The 19,276-nt window shown below is 40.8% G+C and overlaps 1 protein-coding gene across 1 annotated transcript in view; it reads right to left on the reverse strand.

Annotated features, from left to right (window-relative positions):
* The window catches only part of LOC134348342 (transmembrane protein 41A-like), a 29,009-nt gene extending 12,382 nt beyond the window's left edge, over positions 1-16,627 (reverse strand). The window contains exons 1-3 of the mRNA XM_063051551.1: positions 16,392-16,627; positions 6,085-6,238; positions 2,737-2,898 (exon numbers count right to left, since the gene is read on the reverse strand). Coding sequence (XP_062907621.1) covers positions 2,737-2,898; positions 6,085-6,238; positions 16,392-16,528 — 453 coding nt within the window. The 5' untranslated portion in view covers positions 16,529-16,627. The remainder of the gene's footprint in view (positions 1-2,736; positions 2,899-6,084; positions 6,239-16,391) is intronic.
* Between the last annotated feature and the right edge of the window lie 2,649 nt (positions 16,628-19,276).

Consider the following 19,276-nt stretch of genomic DNA (forward strand, 5'->3'; position numbering starts at 1 on the left):
TCTCCAGCCCTCTCCGCTTTCCGCAGGGATCGGTCCCTCCGCGACTCCCTTATCCGCACGTCCATCCCCATGGATCTCCCACCCGCAACTTATCTCTGTAAGCGCAAGTGCTACACCTGTCCCTACACCTCCTCTCTTGCCACCATTCAGGGCCCTAAACAGTCCTTCCAGGTGAGGAAACACTTCACTTGTGAATCTGTTGAGGTCATCTATTACATCCGGTGCTCCCGGTGCGGCCTCCTCTACATCGGTGAAACCCGACGCAGATTGGGGGACCGCTTCGTCCAGCACCTCCACTCCTTCTGCCACAACAGACAGGATCTCCCGGTAGCCACCCACTTCAACTCTGCTTCCCATTCCCATTCAGATATGTCCATACATGGCTTCCTCTACTGCCATAATGAGGCTAAACTCAGGTTGGAGGAGCAACACCTCATATACCGTCTAGGTAGTCTCCAGTCCCTTGGTATGAACACAGAATTCTCCAACTTCCGGTAATTCCCTCCCCCTCCCTTCCTCTATCCCTATTTCACATCACCTCCCTCATAGTTCCGCCTTCTTCTACTACTTCGCATTGTTCTCCTGCCAATCACCTCCTTGATTCCCCTCCCCCACCCCTTTGTCTTTAAAATTACTGTTCTTTTCAACTACCAGCATTCTTCAAACCCTCCCCAAAGTTCTTCCTTCAGTCCTGACGAAGGGTTTCGGCCCGAAATGTCGACTAATCTTTTCAACTGATGCTGACTGACCTGCTGAGTTCCTCCAGCACATTGTGAGTGTTCCTGAATGAGCCTACCATTCGGAACCTTGCCAAACAACTTACTAAAATCTATATACAGCACGTCCATCACTCTACCTTAATCAATTTGCTTTTGCACTTACTCAAAAAAAAAGAGAAAAAAAAATTTCATCGGGCTCATTAGGCACGATCTCTCTCTCTCCATCCTGCCCCCACAAAGCCAGGCTGACTATCCATAATCAGACCATGTTTACCAAATGTTCGTAAATCCTGTCTCTAAGAATTCTCTCCAACAGTTTGCCACCACTGAAGTAAGACTGAATGGTCTATAACTCCCCATTACCTTTTTCATTCAAAGGAATAACATTTGCCATCCTCCAATCTTCTGGTACAAATCCTGTGTCCAGTGAGGACACAAAGGTCATCACCAAAGGCACAGCAATCTCTTTTCTCACTGTAGAAACCTGGTCATATCCTATCTGGCTCCAGGGACTTACCTAAATGTTTTGTATCATGAAGTTCTAGTACACCCTCTTTTTTAAACTAGATATGTTCCTGCTCACTGGTGAATACAGAAGCAAAGTATTCATCAAGGACCTTCTCTACCTCCTCCAACTCCAAATGTTTCCTCTTATATCCCTGATCAGTTCTACCCTCATTCTAGTCAGCCTCCTGCTCTTCATGTACCCTTCCTAAACTCTTTCCTCGTTACCTTGTAACTCTCAAGAGCCCTGCTTGATCTTGGCTTCCTAAAGTATGCTTCTTCCTTCCTCTTGACTAGATGTTCCACGTATCTTGTCAACTATGGTTCTTTCATCCTGCCAACCTTTCCCTTCATCAATGGGACAAACCTACCCAGAACACCATGCAAGTGTTCCCTAAACAATCTCCATATTTCTGTTGTGCGTTTCCCTGAATATATCTGTTCACAATTTATGCTCCCAAGTTCCTGCCTAATAGTATAATTCACCTTTCCCCAATTAAATACTTCCCCACACCATCTGCTCCATATCCAAAGCCAAAGTAAAGATTAGGGAATTGTGGTCACTGCGTCTGAAACGCTAATCCTCCAAGAATTTCTCATCTGACCAGGAATACTGTCCAGCACCAGATCCAGTAGGGTCTCTCCTCTGGTCGACCTGTCTACATATTGCGTCAAGAATCCTTCCTGGACACACAAATTCTGTCCTACCTAAACCTCTTTTACTGAGGTGGTGCCAATATTAGGGTAGTTAAAGTCATCCATGACAACAACCATGTTATGTTTGTATCTTCACAAAATATGCCTACCCCCTTGTTCCTCAGTGCCCCAGTTGCTGTGTGGGGGCGGGGGGGGAAATCTATAGTATACTCCCATTAGAGTGATTGCTCCCTTTCTGTTTCTAACTTCCATTCATCTCTGTGGATGATCCCTTCACAATATCGTCCCTCTCTGTAGCTGTGATACTAGCCCCGATTAGCAATGCAGAAGTCACATTGCTCTTTGATGCCCTTACTAATCAAGATCTGTCCCATTTGTAAAAATTACAACTGACCACAACATTTATAGCCTGTCATATGGACACAAATGCCTTCAACACTGAGGAAAATACTCCTGTCCTGTGACTTTGCACTAATTTTAAAACAGGGCTCCTAGTCCGTGAAATTAATCTGTACACACTAAGGTTTTTGGTTCAACACCCACTCCAAGACAAAAGGGAGACTGCCAATAATGAGGGAGAACAATTGAACATGCTGCCTTGTGGATAACAAGTCTCAACTGCTTGGTCAGGACAATGCAATTGTTTCTGTTCCCTTACTAAATATTTAACTCTCACAGATAAAATTTTCAATTATCTCATTTTCACCTGTAGAATGAAGCTACACACACACACACACACACAAAAGCTATGACATTTGCCTCCAATTCTGATCAAAATCCATAAAATGTCAAATCCTTCAGAGATTCTGAGTATACAATACTCCAGTACGAACACAAGGGAATTGACGTTATTTACCTTGTGCTGCAGCACTGCGAGTCTGTCAGGAAATCGTCGTACCACAAATTGTTTGCCATACACCCTAGACAGCAGGAAGCAGAAAGTTGCTCCAATAGCCGTTAGAATACAACACAATGCGAGGCCCAGCCATGGTCCAAACAACGCACCTGCTAATATATTCTGCAGAAGATGACAGCAAAATTAGTTCATGAGGAAGTTGGATGAGCAGAAACTAATTAACCTGCTGCCAGGGAATAACTAACCTCACCAGAAAGTTTTCCAGAACACCAGCGGCATGGTAGCTTAACGGTTAGCACTGTGCCTGTAACCCGGGTTCAATTCCCACCACTGCCTGTAAGGAGTTTCTGCATTCTCCTTGCAGCCTCATAGGTTTCTTCTGGTGCTCCAGTTCCCTCCCACATTGCAAGTACAGGTTAGTAGGTTAATTGGGCTGCATGGGCTTGTTGGAAGGGCTTTATCTCTAACTAAATAAAATAAAGCCATGGGCAGGGAGTCCGAAACTAGGGGGTACAAGTTTATGTTGAGGAGTAAGGTTTTAAAAGAGACCTAGAGACAACTTTTTCATGCAGAGGGTGGTGAGTATATGGAACAAGCTGCCAGAGGAAGTGATTGAGACAAGTACAATGGATTACTTGGTACATGGTAAATGCGAGGTACATGAAGGCTGGGGTTTGGAGGGATAACGGGCTGAACACAGGAAATTGGAATTAGCTAGGTGGACAAAGTGGTCAGCATGGACTGTTTGGATCGTAGGGCCAGTATTTGTTCTATATTACTCTATAACTCTACTAACAAAGATAAAGGGTAAAATGAGATAGAAGCTTCACAGAGGCCCCAGTACATACACACAACCAGTGTTGAAGGAATCAAAAACCTTTATCCGTGGAATTCATTGTCACAGGTGGCTGTGGAGGTCAAGTCATTAGGTGTATTTAAATTGAAGATTGGTAGGTTCATGATTAGCAAGAGCATCAAAGGTTATGGAGAGAAGGCAGCAGAAAGGGGTTTAGAAGCATATTAAATCAGTCATGATGGGATGGCAGAACAGACTCGATAATTTAAATGGCTTCATTCTCCTCCCACATCTCATGCCCAGGCAGACAGCTTTTTAGGTTCAGGGAATACCAGACTGCATGTTCATGCAGCGATCTTTCTAATGGACAGACAATAAAGTGCAATAATTTTGTTTATCCTGTATTTATGCCTCTGAAATTCTAATGTGATTGGTAAAAACCTCCCAGCAATTAAACAATCTATCGAAATTTTGAAAATTTGAATCTGTCTCCCGCCAGGTTCCAAAAAGATTTGTTCACATGCCACCTCTCATCACCCTACAACATGGCAAATTCTCTCAGTCCTGTGTTTACAAGTGGAGTTTGGCTCCATCCGTGTCTTATAAACTGTACCATATTTATCTATCCACTATGTTACTCCTAATAAAGGGATGAAATGCTAAATTGTTCCATCATTGAATCTGAAAATAGAACTAGGTGAAAATTGTCATGTTCTTGTGTAATATTTCAACATTGGCTCTTCAACAACTTATGGCATTAAACAGTTCTTCCTGAACTTGTAAAGCGATAAAACTGTTGAAAAGAACAATATGTAACTGGAGTTGCTTTACTTAAGGACTGAGAACCTATCCTTGGCTCGTTCCACTTGTTACAAATTGAGTCTGAAAAGAAAAATTGCAAGTAATCCTACTGACTGCCTGTCATTCGATAACATAGAATATGGATCAAAACAGCACAAGAACAGGTCCTCTGACCTACATTGTCATGCTAAATTAATTAATCAAATGCCCAACTAAACTAATTCCTTTTGCTTACACAATGTCCATATCCTTCCATTTCCTGCATATTCATGTGCCTAAGGTATCTAAGATCCTCTTGATCATCTCCATTGTATTTGTCTCCAGCAAATTATAGCCACCCACCACTCTCTGCGTCTTGCTCTGCACGTCTCAATTCATCTTACCAGCTCTCACCTTATATGCATGCCCTCTGGTGTTAGACATTTCAACCTTGAGGAAAAGATACCGGCTATCTGTCTTATAAACTTTGTATGACTGGCTGCTCTGAAATAGATCAGAGAGTGCATATGCACTCAGCCAGCCAGGAATCACCTATGGAAATAGGAATCAGTTAATGTTTCTAATCTGGGACACACTGTTAGAACTGGAAAAGAAAGAACAAACAGTAGCAGAGAAGGTATTGAGGGGCAGGTGGGTTGGTCAAGGGAATAACATCTCATGGTCTATGCTAGAGGAAAAAGCAGAAATTATGATGACGTAGAGCCAGAGGGAATCGCTTAGAAAATTGATTCAAAAACAACTTGGAATTTGTTGAACCATGAAATTGCTTTTCTACTTAAATTATAATTCAATTTCATCTTCATGGAAGCACTTTCTTTTACACGAAAAAGTTTGAAGCTTAAAATTTATTATCAAAATATGCATATGTCACCACATACTACCTACCCTAAGATTCATTTTCTTGCAGTCATTCACAGTAGAACAAAAATACAATAGAATCAATGAAAAATTACACACAAAGACTGGCAAACAACCAATGTTGCCAAAGAAAAATGAATGCTTGAAAAGTTAAAATCCCCTACTATTATAATTAAACTATGTGACCTCTCCACAAACTTGTTTCTCAAGTTTCCACCGAATATTGGAGAGCCTATAATGCTATTTTGAGAGTGGCTATATTTGAGGAGAAATTGCTTTTGACAGGAGATTTCAGCAAGAAGGTTAAGGAGGCAAAATACACAGCTCCTCAGTTGCTTTCGAAACAGTGAAGCCCTTATCTTTAACAATCCATGGTATTCTTCAATTAATCAATATAAGGCTAATACTGATGTCAATTAAAACCTAGATCCCAATTCATCCATGTACTAATAAGCATTCAAAGACAATTCTTTATTTTAACAAAATAAACTTTGTTTTATAAAGTACACAAACTTTACTTTTGAAAACAAAAGATATTGCAATCGTATCCGAGTAATGCCAGGGAAACTGGTAAGTTTTAGCAAAAAATTGCCTCCATGTTTGCAGTAGAATCTACTAGACTCAGAACCTCACTAATATTAATTTCCTTGTTTTTCAGTGGGTATATCCAAGGGGAGATTTAATGGTGGTGCATAATTAGGGTGACTGGGAAAGCCCTTTCCCTTTGGCAGTAACTAATGAATATGAATTTAAGATAACAAAGAAAAATTATTTGTATGCTGTAAATTCTTATTTACAATTCTAAAACCTTCTGATTCATTTGCACAGTCATTGATCACTACACATTTTAAAAAAGACCACAGTTGGTTATGTTGTTAGAGTTGAATACTTGCCAGGAAGGAGGAGCCAGGGATTGCAAATGTTTGTTTGTAGAGGTAGGCACTGCAGAACAGTAACAGTACATAGCTTGAGTGCTGAGCTTTGTATGAATGTAGCAATCCAGCTATTGCTCGTAACTCTTCAAGATCAGATGGAAACGTTAATGATCTGTGGAAAGCAAAAAAAGACCCAGCTCATGATCGATCCTGAACAGGATTCAAGTACATGTAATTCATTTGTAGATTCATCCAATTCACAAAAGAAAATGTTTAGCTTTTCTACAAGACACTATTTTAATTCAGAAATATTAAAAGCCTTTCAGCACAGGGAAAACAGCAGAAAATCAGTGCCGTAATTCCAACAGCACTGGCCAGCAAGGTCCAGTCTTGACCTCCAGTATGGAGTCAGCACGTTCTTCCAATGACTGTTCTGGTTTCCTCCCATATCTCAAAGACATGTAGGTTTGTAGGTTAATTGGCTAATATGAATTGCTATTAGTATGCTATTAGGATGTTATCAAAATTCTGCAACTTATGGATTGGACTGTAGTTCACACTCGCTTCTTTCAGTTCTATGTTTTTTTCTGTGTTCTCGACCATTCTTTCTTGTTGCCAATTGGCGAGCTGGAGGTTTGGGTGATCGGTTAGCTTTTGTCTGTGTGTGTGTGGGGGAGGGGGTTGGGGATTGCAAATTTTTGTTTCTTTTTCTTTTCTTGTGTGGGGGCGATTAATGTCTTTCAACTACTCAACTACTTCTATGGTTTTGTGTTTTTTGTTGGTACCTGGAGAAGACAAATCTCCGAGTTGTATTCTGCATACATACTTTGATAATAAAATGAATGGTAAAATCTGGGGGGGGGGGGTTGATGGGAATTTCAGAATAGATTATTGAGAAGATTACCTGTGGGGAGTGGGATTGTTCAATTGACAGGCTGAATGGGCTGAACACCTACTTCTATGCCATGAAGAAATATGAAAATAAGGTTGAAATCGTGCAAGTTAGGAGGTAGGGTTCAAATGAAACCATTTAAGGTGAAGTGTATAATAGTTCACGTCTTCAAAACGTTTCACCCAATATCAATGACAAAGTGGACACTTTATTAGGTACACCAATACACCAGCTTGTTAATGTAAATATCTAATCAGCCAATCACGTGGCAGCAACTCAATGCCGACATGGTCAAGAGGTTGAGTTGCTCTTCAGATCAAATATCAAAATGGGGAAGAAATGTGATCTATGTGACCTTGACCATGGAATGATTGTTGGTACTCGACAGTGGTCTGAGTATCTCAGAAACTGCTGATCTCCTGGTCTCTGGAGTTTACAGAGAATGTTATGAAAAACAAAAGCCATCCAGTGAGCGCCTGTTCTGCAGGCCTTATTAGTAAGAGAGGAGAAGAGAATGGCTAAACTGGTTCAAGCTGAGAGTAAGATGACAGCAACTCAAATAACCACGTGTTACAACAGTGGTGTGCAGAAGAGCATCTCTGAACACCCCCTGTCAAAGCTTGAAGTGGATGGACTACAGCTGCAGCAGAAGACCATGAATATATACTCAGTAGCCACTTTATTAGGTATGGAGGCATTTAAAGTGGTCACTGAGTGCTCATTTACAGAAGCAACCTCATGAGGAAAGATCTAGTTTAACAAAATAAAATCTTCACTGCTGCAGATAAATGATCACTTCTAAAATACTTTCAATAATCTTTTGATAACGTTCTAAAGGACATGAAACAAAATCAAATGGAATAAACGATAAAAACATATAATTGGATAAGAAACGCAAACAACAGGAATTCTGCAGATGCTGGAAATTCAAGCAACACACATAAAAGTTGCTGGTGAACGCAGCAGGCCAGGCAGCATCTCTAGAAAGAGGTGCAGTCGATGTTTCAGGCCGAGACCCTTCGTCAGGACTGACGAAGGGTCTCGGCCTGAAACGTCGACTGCACCTCTTCCTAGAGATGCTGCCTGGCCTGCTGCATTCACCAGCAACTTTTATGTGTGTTAATTGGATAAGAAGCCAGTTTAGAAACAGAATGGATGGAACATTAAGCCACAGACACGCCTGTCCAGCTAATTATAAAAGATCCCCTGGCATGAAGGAATTCTTTATGCACTCAGGTAAAATATTCATTACTAAATCAACACCACACCAAAAAAAGGTCAAGTGGTTAATTAACTCGTACTCATTAAGGAACTTGCTGTGCAAAAATTAATTCAGTTTTGTCGAGGTACTTCATTAACAATAGTAATTTATTGCCTGCAAGGTATCTAAAGACACATGGAAGGTCTTAAAGGCACAATATAGCAAGGACTAGTGTTGGATCTCAGGTTGGAAAGCATATTATTGCATCTCCAAATCAACTGATATGTACTCACTTTATGTTAATACATATGCTGCTATATTTCAAGCTAATTTTTTCAGCTGTTAGCTACTAAAATCTTGAGGGTTGAGGAAATTTGGTTTGTCTCTTAAAACACATGAAAACTTCTTCAGCTGTACTGTGGACAGCATTCTGAACTGCTGCATCACCGTCTGATATGGGGGGGCGCGTGGGGGAGGCTACTGCACAGGATCAAAAAATTGTAGAATTAGTTAGCTCCATCATAGGTACTAGCCCCCATAATATCCAAAATATCTTCAAGAAGCAGTGTCCAAAAAAGCAGCTTCCATCATCAAGGGCCCCCACCAACCAGGACATGCCCTCCTTTCATTGTTACAGTTGGGGAGGAGGTACTAAAGCCCGAAGGCATATCCTCAGCGATTAAAGAACAGCTTCTTCCTCTCTGCCATCTGATTTCGAAATGAACATTAAACCTATGAACACTACCTCTACATTTTTTTTAAATTTCTGTTTTTGCACTACTTACCTTAATTTAACTATTTAATATGCATATATACACTTCCTGCAATTCCATTTTTTTGGTAAATTTATCATGTATTGCTTTGTACTGCTGCCACAAAGTTAACAACTTTCACGACATATGCGGTGTTATTCAACCTGGTTGTGAATTCTGAAATTTCACATTTAATCCAATTTCTGTCTACATTATTTCCTCCCTGCAGCAGCCTATTCTGATCCATTTACCACATAACATTTACAATGATAATGTAATTTCCCCCTTCATTCAAGATTAAGAGCTTCGGTGAGCAACTGGAGAAGACCATTTCTAACTTTCTGCTTTGATATCAATGCTAATCACTACTTTGTGCAGCTTGATCAGCATCTCCAGGAAATGTAACCTTCAAGATTCATTTGTTGCTTTATGTGGAAAACCTGTAATTCCACATGTCCTTTTGTCTCTCTACACCCAATCTTTCAAAATGTTTGAAGTGTCTCATGGTTAACGAAGGGGTTAGAACACGGAGCAGTCACGGTATAGACCCTTTGCCGCACAATGTTATGCCCATCTAACCCTTTCCTTCCATATATCCCTCCATTTTCTTTTGTACATGTGCCCATCTAAAAGTCTCTTAAACGTCTCTAACGTAGCTCTCTCTAACATCACCCCGGCACTGCATTCCATGGAATTAGCACTCTGACACCTCTTCTACTTTTCTCCTAAAATTATGTCCTCTCATACTAGCTATTGCTGCCCTGGGAAAAGGTGCTGGCTGTCCACTCTATCAATGCCTCCTGTCATCTTAAACACCTTTATCAAATCACATCTCATTATCCTTCACTCCCAAACTTGCTTCATCTATCCTCACAAGACATGCTCTTAATCCAGGGAGCACCTTGGCAAGTCTCCTTTGCAGCTTCTCGAAAGCTTCCACAACCTTTCTACAGTACAATGAGGCAACCAGAACTGAACACAATATTCCAAGAGTGGTCCGACCAGAATGTGAGAGCTGCAGAATTACTTTGCAGCTCTTGAATGCAATCATCTGTCTAATGAGCGCCAACACGCCTCCTTAACCACCCCATCAACTTGGAGGGATCTATGGACATGGATCGCAAAATCTCTGTTCATCCACACTAACTAAGAATCCTGCCATTAACCCTGTATTCTGCTTTCAAGTTCAAATTTCCAAAGTGTATAACTTTGTGCTCTTCTGGATTGAATTCCAACTGCCATTTCTCAGGAGAGCTCTGCAACCTATCAATGTCCCCTTGTAACTTCCAATAATATTCTACACTATCCCACCCTTCCATTTTCTCATCTATGTCACTTATAAAAATCACAAAGAGCAAGGTTCCCAGAATAGATCCCCATGAAACACCTGGAAGAATTCAGCTCTAACAGTACTCCAGAAATTCAACATTACCCACAAGACCATAATTCACAGGAACAGCCAACCCAATACACCTAACTTCTCGCCATATCCTTCCATGCCCTGACCAGTTAGGAAATGATCAACCACCACCTTAAATACACCCACGGTTTTGGCCTCCATCGCAGTCTGTGGCAATGCATTCCAGATTCACTACTCGCTGGCTAAAAACATTCCTCTGCACCTCTGTTCTAAAACATTATCTCTCAATTTTGAGGCTGTGCCCTCTAGTTCTGGATACCCCCACCAGAGGAAACATCCTCTCCACATCCACCCTACATAGTCCTTCAACATTCAGTATGTTTCAATGAGATCTCCATGCATTCTTCTAAATTCCAGTGAGTACAGGCCCAAAGCTGTCAAATGCTCCTTCATTCCCGGAATATTCCTTGTGAACCTCCTCTGGACTCTCTCCAATGACAACACATCCTTTCTGAGATATGAGCCCAAAATTGTTAACAATACTCCAAGTGCAGCCTGATTAGTATCTTATAAAGACACAACATTATCTCCTTGCTTTTATATTCTATTCCTCTTGAAACGAATGCCAACATTGTTATATGGTTAACATTGTATTTGCCTTCTTTACCACAGACTCAACCTGTAAATTAACCTTCTGGGAGTCTTGCACGAGTACTCCCAAGTCCCTCTGCACCTCAGATGTTTGAACCTTCTCCCCATTTAGATAATATTCTGCACTATTGTTACTTTTACCAAAATGCATTATCATACATTTCCTAACACTGTATTCCATCTGCCAAATTTTATGCCCATTCTTCCAATTTGTCTAAGTCCTGAGGCAGCCGCATTGCTTCCTCAGCACTACCTACCCCTCCACCTATCTTCGTATCATCCACAAACTTTGCCCAAAAATTATCAATTCCATTATCCAAATCACTGACAAACAATTTGAAAAGTAATGGTCCCAATTCTGACCCCTGAGGAATACCACTAGTCACTGGCAGCCAACTAGAAAAGGTCCCTTTATTCCCACTTGCTACCTCCTACCAGTCATCCAAACTTCTGTCCATGCTAGAATCTTTCCTCTAACGCCAATAGATTTTATCTTGTTAAGCAGCTTCATGTGTGGCACCTTATCAATGCCTTCTGAAAATCGAAGTAAATGACATCCACTTACTTCCCCAAAGAATGGGAAATCATCCAACTTCCCACGCACTTTTGCTACCCTGTATGCCCTATCCTTGGCTTTTATGCAGTCCTTGTCAGCCATGGTTGCCTACCCCTGCCATTTGAGAACAACTTCTTCCGTGGGACTCATTTATCCTGCGCCTTGTGAACTATTCCCAAAAACTGCAGCCATCTCTGCTCTGCTGTCATTCCCGGCAGTATCCTCCTCCAATCCATCTAGGTAAGCTCATCTGTCATGCCTCTGTAATTCCTTTAATTCCACTGTGATACATGTGACTTAAGCTTCTCCCTCTCAAATTGCAGTTTGATTTCAATCAAATAATGATCACTGCCTTCTAAGGGTTCTTTTACATTAAGCTCCCTAATAAGATCTGGATTACTACACAATAAAATAGACTTTCCCCAAGTAGGCTCATACATAAGCTGCTCTAAAAAGCCATCTCAGATGTATTCAACAAATTCTCTCTCTTGCAGTCTGACACTAAACTCATTTTTCTAATCTCCTTGCATATTGAAGTCCCCCATTACAATTGTATCATTACTCTTATTACATGCCTTTTCCAGCTCCCTTTGCAATCTTAACCCCACATCTTGGCCTCTATTTGAAGGCCTATACATGATTCTTATAATGGCTTTTTTACCCTTGCAGTTTCTTAACTCCACCCACAAAGATTCAACATTCTCGGACCCTGTGTCACTTCTTTCTAAATATGCAATTTCATCTCTCACCAACAGAACCACACCGTCTGTCCTCTCAATGCCAAGTATTTCCTTTGATGTTAATCTCCCAACTATGGCCTTCTTTCAGCCACGACTCAGTGATGTCCACAACGTCATACCTACCAATTTCTAATTGCATCACGAGTTCATCCACCTTATTCCAAATGCTACGCACATTTAAATATAGCACCTTCAGTCTTGCATTATTCGCCCTTTTGAATTTTGCAGTCTTCTCAGTTGGCAGACCCTCCTTTACCCTTAACATGCTCTCATTTTATCACTAGTGTATGTGGCCAAAGTATGGAGCCTCTGTCAAATCGAAATGCTCTATAGAATTCATCAAGGAATTTTCACTGTCATTTCTCATGCATGTAACCTTCACCATTAGGGAACTATAATTGGATGGGGAAGTCAAAATTCAAGCACATACTTGTCACCATATACTACCTCGAAATTCATTTTCTTGTAGGCATTCATAGAAGAACAGAAATGCAATAGAATCAATGAAAATCTAAACACAAAAACAGATAAAACAACCAAATTGTGTGGGGGACAAACTTCTGTTGTCTCCCCTCCATGTCCTATACTATCCTGATATAGAAATGTATCAGTGCTTTTCTTCATTGCTGGTTCTGATCACGGCACTTCTCATCAACAATCTTGGCATAAAGAGCGCAACAATTCTAAACAGAACCACACCTTCTCAGAAGCAATGAGAAATGGATAAAAAATACTCAGTAAATGCTGGTCTTGTCAGGGACATCATATCCCAGGGGAGAATTGAAAGGGATGTAGGAAGAATTGCTTACAAGAAAAATCAGGAGAAAATGAGAATGATCAGTGAGCTGACAATGAACTCCAGGTCAGTGGACTGACATGGACAGCCTCCTAAATCAAAGAGAAATGTAACTATCTCACAAAAGCATAGAAGCAGGAGCATTACTGAAGTACAATGCAGAGGCAGGTGACTGAAAACTTAAATATTTTTGCCAGTAATTGGTCAGGCCCTTAAGCAGCTCCTTAATAAACCCTACAGCTGCTTAAAATTTCAGATTGCACATGGGCTACCCAAGTTTAATGCCTTAGCTTTTAGCTAGAACATGCTCTGACTGTTGTGTGAAAATGCACTGTATTTGACAGATCAAGACCATCTTCTGAATGATGAAATACTACACATTTGAAAGGCATTCAAAGAGTCCAAAGTTTCTACAATACAGCTAGTTAAAAATAAAACTAATTTATATTGCTATTGAACTTGCACCCTATTAATCTCAGACAGGAATATTAATTGGCTGAGATTGTATTGAATTAGAAAGTCAAGTGTACTTGTAAAAAAATACTTACTCAGAGGCCACTTTATTAGGTACACCAGCTCGTAACTCCTCTCCACATCGACTCCATTTGGCCTTTTAATATTTGATAGGGCCGCATGAGGTCCCCTTCATTATTCTAAACTTCAGCAGGTACAGGCCTAGAGTTATCAAACACTCCTTACTCATTAACCCTTTCAATCCCTAGAGCATTCTCAAGAACCTCCTTTGGATATCCGTTCTTAGGTAACAAGTCAAAAACTGCTCACAATACTTCAACGTAGTCTGACCAACACCTTATAAAGCCTTAGCAATAGATCTTTGTTTTAATATTCTAGTCCTCTCTAAATGAATGCTAACATGAGATGAGGCAGAACAACAGTTCAGTATGAAGTACACCAGCTGAAAGGCCTTTTTCTGTGCTGTGGCACTCTGACGCTATAATGAAGTGCTGCCTTTACTCACCTAGACTATTCTGACAGCACCCCAGAATCCTGTCACTTCTATCACCAAGGACAGGAGGATCACCATCTGCAGGCTCCCCGATCCAGGTTGTACAATACCCTGATTTCCTGATCCCTGACAGGCAATCCTTGACCCAGACCCATCATATAAATATAATTGTGAAGAAAGCACAACAGCACCTCTACTTCCTCAGGTGTATGTGGAGATTCAGCATGTCATTGAAAACCTTGGCAAACTCCTATAGATGTGAGGTGGAACGTGTGCTGACTGCTGCATTACAGCCTGGTATGGGAACACCAATGCCTCTTGAGTGGAAAATCATACAAAATGCAGTGGATTCACCCAGTACATCACAGGTAAAGCCCTCCCAACCATTGAGCACACCTACATGAAATGGTATCATAGAAAAGCAGCATCCGTAATCAAAGATCCACACCACCCAGGCCATGCTCTTTCCTCGCTGCTGCCATCAGGTAGAAGGTAAAGGTGCCTCAGGACTCACACAAAGTCCAAGAATAGTTAACTACCCCTCAACCATCAGGCTTTTGAACAAAAGGGGATAACTACACTCATTTAAGGACTTTTATCTTGTTATTTCATACTCGTTATCTATTGCTATTTATTTATATTTGCACAGTTTCCATCCATCGATGATATTTACAGTTACTGTTCTGTAAGTTTGCTAATTCTGCCCGTAGAAAAAGAATCTCAGGGTTATGTGCGTTGACATGCATAAACTCTGATAATGAAATTTTTCTTTGAATTTTGTTGGGTTTAAATACTGGACTCAGCACCTGACTGTACTGCGGGAATGCCTTTGTCAGAACGGCTGTAGCAGTTTAAGTTCAAAATAAATTCATTATTAAAGCACGTATATGTCCCCATATACTGCCCTGAGATTCACTTTCTTGCAGAAGAAATAGAACAGAATCTATTAAAACTACACATAAATACTGACAAACAATGTGAAAAAGACGACAAGCCGTGCAAATACAAAATAAGTAAATAAAACTGAGAACACGAATGTTAGAAAGTTAGGTTCTGGAACCAGGTCAGAGTTGAGGTGAGTGAAGATATCCACACTGGTTTGGGAGCCTAATTGTAGAAGGGTAATAACTTTTACAGTAGCAACTCACCACCACTTTCTAGAAAGCAATTAGTCCCACCAGAAATTTAATATACAAGAGAAAAACAGAAGACCTATTGCCCAGCAGTATCACCCCTTGCGAAGGTGATAGACCTGCATATAATTTAGCACTCTAGTGTTGGACTCTCTCCAGATAAAACTGAAATTTGAAAGGACAAAGTCTAATTGTCTTGCTGGCACCTTTCGATTCAATGGGACACAGTGCAAAACTATTCCCTTAATTATGATTATATTTTGCTGAACCATCAATGACAGATCCATCAAAGAAAAAGCCTTTTCTGGATGGAAGATAACAACCCTTGTAATTACCTTGGCAGTTGAAGCTGACATAAAAATAGCAAATCCTGCAACTATATAATGAAGTGAAGTAATGCCAAGATAAAAAATTATTCAGGCAAAAAAAAAGTTCCAACACTATTATGCAATTTGCTGATTGGAATATGATTTTACTTCACAACATACCTACACTCTGGGTTAACTCTTGCTTTTATTTCCTGCCCATTGCTTAAAAAAAAAACAAGTTTGTAGTCTAGGATGGCTGTTGTCAGCTCACAGCAATCAGGCTTTTGAAAAGCAATAGATAAGCCAACAAAAATTACAGACGAATGTAACAGCAAGAATGTAACACCAAATACTGAAACGTTCCCACCAACTCACAGTGGACACTCCAGAACCTTCAGGAATAGCATAACCTTTTCAAGAATTTAATTAGCCTTAACTAAGTTTTGATACAGTTGCAAGGAAGATAATAACTAGGTCACAAATTTAGTCATGTCATAAAACACAGAAAGAGGCCCTTCAGCACAATTAGTCTATGATGCACAAGATTCCCATCTGAACTCACCCCTGCATTTACCCCATATCCATCTACACCATTCCTATCCATGTATCAGCTCAAGCAATATTTGAAACAATAAAAAGAATAATAAGAGATAGGAAACAACAGAGCTCCTGTTCCAGGGACGCTTCGAGATCCCATGGTTGGCGACACCTCATCTTAAGTGTCACCTTACGGAGGGAGTAAACAAACACACTCACTCCCTGCTGTCTGTATCCAAACGTTCGGGAATTTAAGTCACCGAACAGATCTCAGATCTGACCACAAACTGCTTAAAGGGATTCTTACAGCCCAGTGGGCTTGGAGAAGAATGGTCGCCGTCCTGAAGCATTAAGCCGGTTTCGCCCTACGCGGATGCTACCTGACCAACCAGCCGAACGCGGATCCGTTAGCCGCGGGACCCCGGGGCCTACCTGTGCTCCTGGCTCTCTTCCTCGTTCACTGGCTCCCGCCCGTACGAGGCATGGGGCAGATTTCTGGACAGCAGGTACAGGCAGACGGTGGCGGTGCCGAATATTAGCAGCAGGCCGACCGGAGACCTGGCCGACATGAACCCGGGCTGTGGGTGAGGAAGACGGAGAGACGGAGAGGCAGCGGACACTGCTCCGCTCTGCTCTGCGCTGAGCGGACTGACTGCGCACACGCGTCTCACCGGGAGAGTCACGTCCAGTTGCGCGCCCAAAATCACGTCATCGCCCTATGTTGTCATACGTCACTGACAAACATCGTGAGGGAGGGGCTGTGGGTGACGTCATCAAACCCGCCCCTGACGTCAGCCAACCGCACTCGCTCACTGTTGGGAGTTGCGCGGCGCGGGGTCGTTCAGCTCCACGGTGAATGGCATATTAAAAAAAATTGGGGGAAGCCCTGTGCTATAAAGTCATAGAGCAATACAGAACGGATACAGGCCATTCGGCGATTTCACTGCAAAAGGAATTGGTTAATTGTCATATGTATCGATAAACAATGAAAAGTTTGTTTTTCATATTGTTCATGTAGATCAAATCATTACACAGCCACTGAAACAGGACAAGGTAAAACAATAATACTGCAGAATGCAGCGTAACGGTTACAGAGAAAGTGCAGTGCAGGTTAAACAATAAGGTGCAAGATCATAACGGAGTTTGTGAGGTCTAGAGTCCAACTTTGTGGTATTAGCGAACTACGAACTACGTAATAGTCTTATAACGGCAGGGCAGAAGGCTGTCCATCAGCCTGGTGGTACATGCTTTCAGGCTTTTGTATCTTCCGCCCAATGAATGCCCAGGGTGGGGGTCTTTGATTCTGCTGGCTGCTTTACTGATACAGCTAGGTATAGACAAGAGTCCATGAAAGGAGGCTGGTTTTCATGATGTACTTGGCAGTGTCCACACCTCTCTGGCCCGGACCTTGGCTGCCGTCACCTCCAGGGCAAGGCCTTCCTCGCTGCCTCCCCCCATCACCAGTCTTCAAACCCCAGGTCTCTCAAGCTCCCCATTCACCTCTTGGGTCCTCCGAGCCTCCATCTTCCTCCCACCCCACTTTCCCTGCACACCCCCACCCACCCTTCTCCTCTGATACTACCAACTCTCCTCTCAACTCTCATCCCTGCTGTGTCTTCATACTCCTCCTACTTTCCCCTCACTGAGGCAGAATGTTCTGTCCTCAGCAAGAGTCATACCTTTATCCCTCTTCACCCACACCTCAGTGAGTTCCTTTCTTTTTAAATCTTTTTATTGAGTAAGTATACAAAAAAGGTAAGCCATATAAACATTAATACAATGTTAAAGTATAATAAAATTCCAAAAGATAACAATACCAAAAAGAAAATACTACAAACAATGTAATTTAAGCATAAGAAACCAAGATAACATAATAGTATACTAGATTTTATATATATCAATGGAAAAAAAAGAAAAAAAAAACCCCAAAAAAAAACCCACCGTGCAACTAACTAAAAGCAAAGCAAAGCAATGGGCTAACTTGAAACCAAACAGAGTTAAACTTAAAATCACGTCCTCAATCCCGACCTCCATTAAAACAGTGAAGAAAAAACAAGAAGGGTAAATATTACATTAAATGAAAATATCGAATAAAAGGTCCCCAAATCTGTTCAAATTTAAATGAAGAATCATAAAGGTTACTTCTAATTTTCTCCAGATTCAAACATAAAATCGTCTGAGAAAACCAAAAAAAGGTAGTTGGAGCATTAAGCTCTTTCCAATGTTGTAAAATACATCTTTTCGCCATTAAAGTAAGAAATGCAATCATTCTACGGGCTGAAGGGGAGAGATTACTAGAAATTTTAGGTAGTCCAAAGATAGCAGTAATAGGGTGAGGAGAGATATCTATATTTAATACCTTAGAAATAATATTGAAAATATCTCTCCAAAAAGTTTCCAAAGTAGGGCAAGACCAAAACATATGAGTTAAAGAGGCTATCTGCCCCGAACATCTATCACAGAAAGGATTAATATGCGAGTAAAAACGCGCTAACTTATCTTTGGACATATGTGCTCTATGAACCACTTTAAATTGAATTAGGGAATGTTTAGCACAAATAGAGGAAGTATTAACTAATTGTAAAATCTGCCCCCAATCATCCACAGAAATGGTAAGCCCCAATTCCTGTTCCCAATCTACCCTAATCTTATCAAATGGAGCTTTCCTAAGTTTCATAATAATATTATAAATCATAGCCGATGCACCTTTCTGACATGGATTAAGGTTAATTATCGAATCTAAAATATATATAGGAGGAAGCATTGGAAAGGAAGAAAGTATAGTACTTAGGAAATTTCTAACTTGTAAATATCTAAAAAAATGTATTCTTGATAAGTTATATTTATTAGATAATTGTTCAAAAGACATAAGGGAACCATCTAAAAATAAATCCAAAAACCGTAAAATACCCTTAGTCTTCCAAGTTTGAAAAGCGCGATCCGTAAAAGAGGGAGGAAAAAATATGTTACCTAAAATAGGAATCGCTAACCGGAATTGATTAAGATCAAAAAATTTTCTGAATTGAAACCAAATGCGCAAAGCATATTTAACTATCGGGTTAGAGACCTGCTTAAGGCGTTTCGAATCAAAAGGAAGAGAGGAACCTAAAATAGAACCAAGTGTATAACCCTGAACAGATTGTAATTCCAATGCTACCCATTTAGGAATAGATAGTATGTCCCGGTCAAGTAACCAAAATTTCATATGTCGAATATTAATAGCCCAATAATAAAATCTAAAGTTAGGTAATGCTAAACCTCCATCTCTCTTAGCTTTCTGTAAATGTATTTTACCCAGTCTCGGATTCTTATTCTGC

The sequence above is a fragment of the Mobula hypostoma genome, chromosome 6 (assembly GCF_963921235.1).
Source record: "Mobula hypostoma chromosome 6, sMobHyp1.1, whole genome shotgun sequence".
Lineage (NCBI taxonomy): Eukaryota > Metazoa > Chordata > Chondrichthyes > Myliobatiformes > Myliobatidae > Mobula > Mobula hypostoma.